The sequence below is a fragment of the Aspergillus nomiae genome (genome assembly GCF_001204775.2).
Source record: "Aspergillus nomiae NRRL 13137 chromosome Unknown contig00061, whole genome shotgun sequence".
NCBI lineage: Eukaryota > Fungi > Ascomycota > Eurotiomycetes > Eurotiales > Aspergillaceae > Aspergillus > Aspergillus nomiae.
The window spans coordinates 108,193-114,192 of NW_015378116.1; the positions used below are offsets into that span (position 1 = coordinate 108,193).

Below are 6,000 nucleotides of genomic sequence, written 5' to 3' on the forward strand. Positions count from 1 at the left end.
GCCACATATCCATGTTAATGAGAGCTTCTTGGCTTGAGCATGAGTATATATTGCGACCAACATCCCTACCGCTTCGGATCTTTGATGACACAAGAACCAGTAACTGGCCACAGCACTTCTCTGATTGATGATCTGTTCAGTTTAACCTTCTTTATCAGGGCTTAAGAGAAGTGTCGGACCACGTCATTATGTTATAGGCACCCTTATCAAGTGCCTCCTTTGCCTCGAATCAAATACTGCTACTAGTACAGGACGGGGCTATAAACGTGTGATATTACCTCTACTCTGTTCAACCATACGGAAAAGTGACTCAAATACACATAAATCTACAAGAGTTGCCCAATACGGTGCACAGTGGCTCTTATCGAGGGTGTATATCTTGTCCCTATCTAGCAAGTGAGCTGATAAAGTCAATCTAGGGCAGAATGGTACCCACCAAGCTGGAGTCGCGACTCGCCCAACATCATTTCCCCGCACTTTCCAGCATTCCTAGCCCTTCTTAGTCTATGTTGCAGATACTCCATATGATTCTGATTGGCAGTTGTTGCCTTTCTCCACGCTTAACGGTATAGGACGTGTTGCACAGCACTAGGCAAGGAGATAGTATAGTCATGGGCCCCTCTAATCTCCCCGGAGGTGCTTACCTGTTGTCCGCTCATCCGGAAGCAAGGGCGCTGCTAGTCCTCGTTCGCCGCTGGGTCTAAGTTTGAGTGGCGTTTAGTATTGCATATATATATGTCCGACTACGGAGTCTCTATAAACATTCCCCTTTCCTTCATATGTGCATGTTCAAACCCGACGGAACAGCTTAAATCACCATGTCAAACTCAGTTGAATCAGATGGAAAACACGTTCCATTCACCAACCCGGATGGGAAAGGCTTCGGTGAGGTGTATGACTTGGATGATGCTGTCCTGAGGGCCCAGGGCCATGTGGCTGAGCTAGAACGATCATTCTCCTGGGCTGGAGCAATTGGCCTGGCCTATAGGTAAGCAAAACCGTTCTGCAATTTGGACGAAGGCAATAACCGTGTCTAGCATCATTAATTCGTGGCTTTCCTATGCTGCCTGCTTTGGGATGGCCCTCGGTTACGGGGGTGGCCAAACTGCTGTTTTTGGGTTAATGATCGCTTCGGCAGTCCAGTGGATCGTCCTTCTGGGGCTGGCTGAACTGTGCTCTGCCCTTCCCTCTTCTGGTGTAAGTCTCTTGATAGCACTCGTATCACGATACAGGGATTCTCCCAGCGACAGAACACTCACCAAACTCACAGGGTCAATACCATTTCACATACATTGTTGCTCCACAGTTCTCAAAGAACTTTGCCGCCTACACGGTTGGCATCTTTAATGTGGTGGCATGGTGGGTAACCACTGCTTCAGGGATTATATACACGGCTATATCAGCCTTTGGGATTGCGAAGTTCTGGTATCCGGAATTTGCCGGCACGCAGTGGCAGGTGTATCTCTGCTATGTTCTTGTAGTGATTGTGACACGTTTGTTTCTTCTATTTCCTAGATACTGTGTTCACTTCTGAATAAGTTGTCCTGTTGATTTATACTAACAACATATAGTTATTCCCATCTTCACAGTTCCACAGAAGCACATTGATCGGCTAACGCAGACGGCCATGTATTTGTCCGTTGTCGGTCTCCTCCTAGTCATAATAGTCTGCCTATCCATGGGTAGAGACCACTACCGTCCCACCAATATTGTCGAATACCATGGATCTAGTGGATGGGGTCCTGCACCGGCGTGGCTTATGAGTATTGGCGTGGGCCAGTACTGCTTTGCTGCGACAAGCGCATGTACCCATATCGCCGAGGAGATGCCGGATCCTGGACGGAAATTGCCCCAAGTCATGTAGGTTCTCTATACGGATATCCTTGATCAGTCTAACAAGATACAATAGCAACATGACTATGTTCATTGGCGTCCTCACAGCTGTACCCTGGATTGTGGTCATGGCCACTGTGATCACCGACCTGGAAGCAGTGCAGGCAGCATTTTTGCCTAGCATGGAGATTTTTTATCAAGCAACTGGGAACAAGGTCGCTGCTACAATCCTGCAGGCCTATCTAACTTTGCTTTACTACAGTATGAATCTCACCATGATCCCTCACCATACTATTACCAGGACACCACCCAGCTAACCGAAACAGCATGTGTGCCCAGCCAGTGGATCGCCTCTAGTCGAATAGCATGGGCATTTTCACGAGACGTAAGTACCTCAGCGAAAGAACCGAGCAGCGACGAAACAAGCTAACAGCGTCCTGATTTCAAGAACGGCCTTCCCTTCTCGTCCTACTGGAGCCACATCGACCCAGTTCGCCAAATCCCAATTCGCACTACCCTACTAGCGGCCGGTTTCTGTCTTATCTACGGCCTCCTCTACGTCGCGTCAACCGCGGCGTTCAACTCGATCGTGAACACGGCAATCCTCATTCTGAATATAACATATACCGTCCCACAAGGAATCCTGGCTACTTGCGGTCGCCACAGACTACCCCGTCGGCATTTCGACCTAGGGCCCGTTGTCGGGTATGCGGTGAATATCTTCTCAGTTCTCTGGTTGATCATCAGTGGGATCTTCTTTTGTTTCCCAGTTACGGTGCCTACAACTCTGGGGAGCATGAATTAGTGAGTTCTCTTTTAGATTCCTTTTGAATACGGGACTGTGGCTAAGAGAATAGTAATTCGGTGGTCATCACGGGTCTATTTGTACTGATCTTAGTTCTTTGGATTGAAAGGAGGCATAAGTTTAAAGGACCGGAGATTGATTGGAACGCTTTGAATGCTAGCAATGCGCTGAGATGATTGATGGACATGACATGAACATACGAAGGATAGATCATAGCTCATACTTTATTCCAGACCATTACAGGGGCAATCAAAGATGTACTCTCGTCGGGCTTCCACTATGCTTCTGGTTCCTCGACCACGTTACCATCTAGTGATACTATCGTTCTTCTAGTCTGGGATGAAACCCTCTTAACAGCAGTGCAAGTCTTGTTCCTATAGAAGCTACCCAAAAAGAAACTGCACATTAGACCCCTCAGCGGACGCGCCTTTAGTCTTCTCATCGACGACATCTCCCCACCATTTCTCTCCGCCCCAGATATCCTCTAACAGCGCCGGCACCGAATGAAACATATTATATCTGCTGCGCTCTCCCCACCAGCGACAATAACCCCTAGCCAGATCCCGCATCTCCTCATCCCCAGTCTCGCTACCGGCCAAGAAAACAGGCAACAATAACTGTTTCTGGGTCTGCGAAGTGCGTCTACAACACCGCACATGGTTGAGAGTTAATCTCGCAAGGCAAGGGATAGACAGCGGTCGGATTTGGTTCCGATCCCATCTGAAAATCCGCTCGATATAGAGCAGGAGGGCGTGACGCCATGCCTCGGCGCAATGGTGGCGGTCTTGGTGCGCGTGAAACGTGTCTTCGTCGAGTGGGAGGGCGCGAGTACCGTCATCGCCGCTAGGACTGGTCTGGGTATATGAAGGTGTGACGAAGGAAGGGTGTGTCCAGGACCGAAGTTGTTCTTCGATTTGGACGATGGGGGTTATGTTAAACGTGAGCCATTCCATGGTGGAGGCGATGGTGCTTTGATGGGCCAGTTCTGCTAGCTTGAAGATGACAGCTACCAGGTCGCTTGGACAGCCGGTGAGGTCGTAGAATGACCATCGGTCTTTCTTCTCGGCGCGGATGAGGTGGTCGAGGTAGGGCTGGGAGAAGACTGTCCCTTGGCGGGAGATTAGAGCCAAGGTTGCGTCCCACCTGGTTGCTTTGTTAGGTAGAGTACGTTAGTTGTGCACATGGTGTCCGCTTACCACAGAATCATGGCTACTTGGGCTCGAATGCGCGCATTATCAAGGGCTGATGGACCGCCACATGCTTCGAGGATGGAATGTGCTCGAGTTAAATAGGTGGACCATCGCCCGGACGCAGAGAGGGTACACTGAGGACACATGAGTCAGTTTTATATTCAGCGCTGATGAGGATACCGAAGGGTCAGTTGCGACTTACATCCAGTGTGAAGAGAACCAGGAGTGGATCCAGCAGCGTCAAACCTTTCCTTGTGAGCTGGTCACTTTGGAGTGCATTCTCGAGCAGCTTAAACGCCTGGTTACGGTGCTCCCGCTCTTCCGAGGATGGTGTTCCGGTAATCTGGCTGAGATGCCGGCAGCACAGCGCCAGGATGGAATGGAACAAGAGCCTTGAACCTTGAGACAGCGGCTCTCGACAGCGGAAGGGGTTCAGCGCTGTATCGGATGTCAGGGGGAGGACACAGAATTCCGTATCATCTGTGAACATGTCGTCAGAACACAACATTCATATCTCTCAAGGACCCACACCATACACATTTGCAGCAATGCCTCATGCTGATTCCCTAAAGGCTGGTTTGGGCCCGGCCCAGCTCCACTTATGGATTCCAAAGTGGGTGCGCGTAATGTTGACACCAATCCCTCCACGGGGCCCATATCCGAGGAAATAAAGGACAGGCCTTCCTGGAATGCGTCACCTAACCCAAAGCCGGAGACCTCTCCTGATGTACGCTCCATCATACACGGGGTCTCAAGGGGGAAAGCAGATGAGTCGGTTTGTAGTAAAGACGCAAAATAGTCTTGTGGAGTGGGTATATCAATAGTATCATGCTGATAGAAAGCTAGAAACCGTTAGCATCGTAGATACGAGCCGTGATGTGACGTGGACATTGGGAAACGGCCAACCATACAATCAGAGGGATCAAACAGATGCTCTGGTTGCGCAAGAGCGACTAGATCAAACGACGGTTCATCATCACCGCGGGGAGAAACATCACCATCGGCCACATCCACCGGTTGCGGGGGATTGACAGCCTTTGCCTCGATCTCTGCACGCGCCGTATTTCGTGAGGGCACCACTTTCCGGCGTTTCCGATCTCGTTTCCCACCCAGTACAAACTTGAAATGCCGAGGAGGGTCTTTGCCTATCTGGCCATTTCCTATCTTGGGAGTTGTGACGGCTGCATCCTCCTCGGAATCATCTTGGCTGGCTAGGCCCCTGTTGCGCGTCCGTCGATGATCCCACGACAGGGGTGTTGCAAAACCACCACATTTACGACCGTGACTGATGCAGGTAGTGCATTGTGGTCTCTGGCGGTCACATTTCTGACCCCTTGATGCACACGTATGGCAGTCAGAACGGGCGAAGGCCAAGGAGTTGGTTCTCTTTCCCACTTGGGTAGCCATGCCAGGGAATTTCCTGTCCGGGAGATTCGGGCGCTGGGAAGTTGTAAGGAAATGGAAGGCAGAAGCAGTTTTGCCGATTAAGTATTGTTATTTGACGACCGCGGTCGACGTATATACTCTCCTCACTAGGCTCAGGACAATTTTTACGCTGTATAACTCAAAATAGCCTGTTATCCAGACCGCAGACTCTACATCTTCTCCACAGAGGGGCCACGGAAAGCTTCAAATTACGATTCTAACTAGTCTCCTGGCGCATAGCCAAGCGGTATCATCTGACGCGGGCGTAGGGAGATATGCATCAGGGCTGGATAAATGGGGAAACCTCGCTCCGTCGGCTAGCGCTGCAGGTACATTGATTAATCTTTTACAGTTACCTAGCGTAGAAGTGGATCTCATAGCTTGACCCAGAGAAGCGCCGGATAATGTCTCAGCGACCAAGCATTGGTGCTTTACCGGGCGACAGTTGAGTCTGAGCCCACCTCAACGCTGCTGGCTATTTTACCCAAATAGGAATGTGGGTATCCGCAGCCAGTCAGCTTGTTGCATCAAACGGTGGCCCTAAGTGTCTGTAGACTGGTATGATAATAATCGTTTGCTCGATATCCCCTCGACCTTCTGGCATTGGAAAACTATTTTCATTCTCCATTTTAGGTAATTGAATTGCATCAAGTTACCTTCATTCGCGGCAAATCACTTGTGACCGTATCACCGTATTAGATAGATAGATCTGTGCATTTTTAAATACATACACAGTAGGCCTACATA

The 6,000-nt window shown here is 49.9% G+C and overlaps 2 protein-coding genes across 2 annotated transcripts; one reads left to right on the forward strand and one right to left on the reverse strand.

Annotated features, from left to right (window-relative positions):
* Positions 1-818: 818 nt before the first annotated feature.
* ANOM_002925 (GABA permease) lies at positions 819-2,638 on the forward strand (the record flags this gene model as incomplete). The annotated part of the gene is made up of 7 exons (XM_015548182.1): positions 819-988; positions 1,038-1,197; positions 1,271-1,493; positions 1,572-1,860; positions 1,910-2,094; positions 2,160-2,218; positions 2,282-2,638. 7 exons carry the CDS (start codon positions 819-821, stop codon positions 2,636-2,638), a joined length of 1,443 nt encoding a protein of 480 aa, XP_015409045.1.
* A 383-nt stretch (positions 2,639-3,021) lies between these two features.
* On the reverse strand, positions 3,022-5,235 carry ANOM_002926 (Zn(II)2Cys6 transcription factor; the record flags this gene model as incomplete). The annotated part of the gene is made up of 5 exons (XM_015548183.1): positions 3,022-3,781; positions 3,835-3,962; positions 4,031-4,308; positions 4,365-4,670; positions 4,740-5,235. 5 exons carry the CDS (start codon positions 5,233-5,235, stop codon positions 3,022-3,024), a joined length of 1,968 nt encoding a protein of 655 aa, XP_015409007.1.
* Positions 5,236-6,000: the final 765 nt, after the last annotated feature.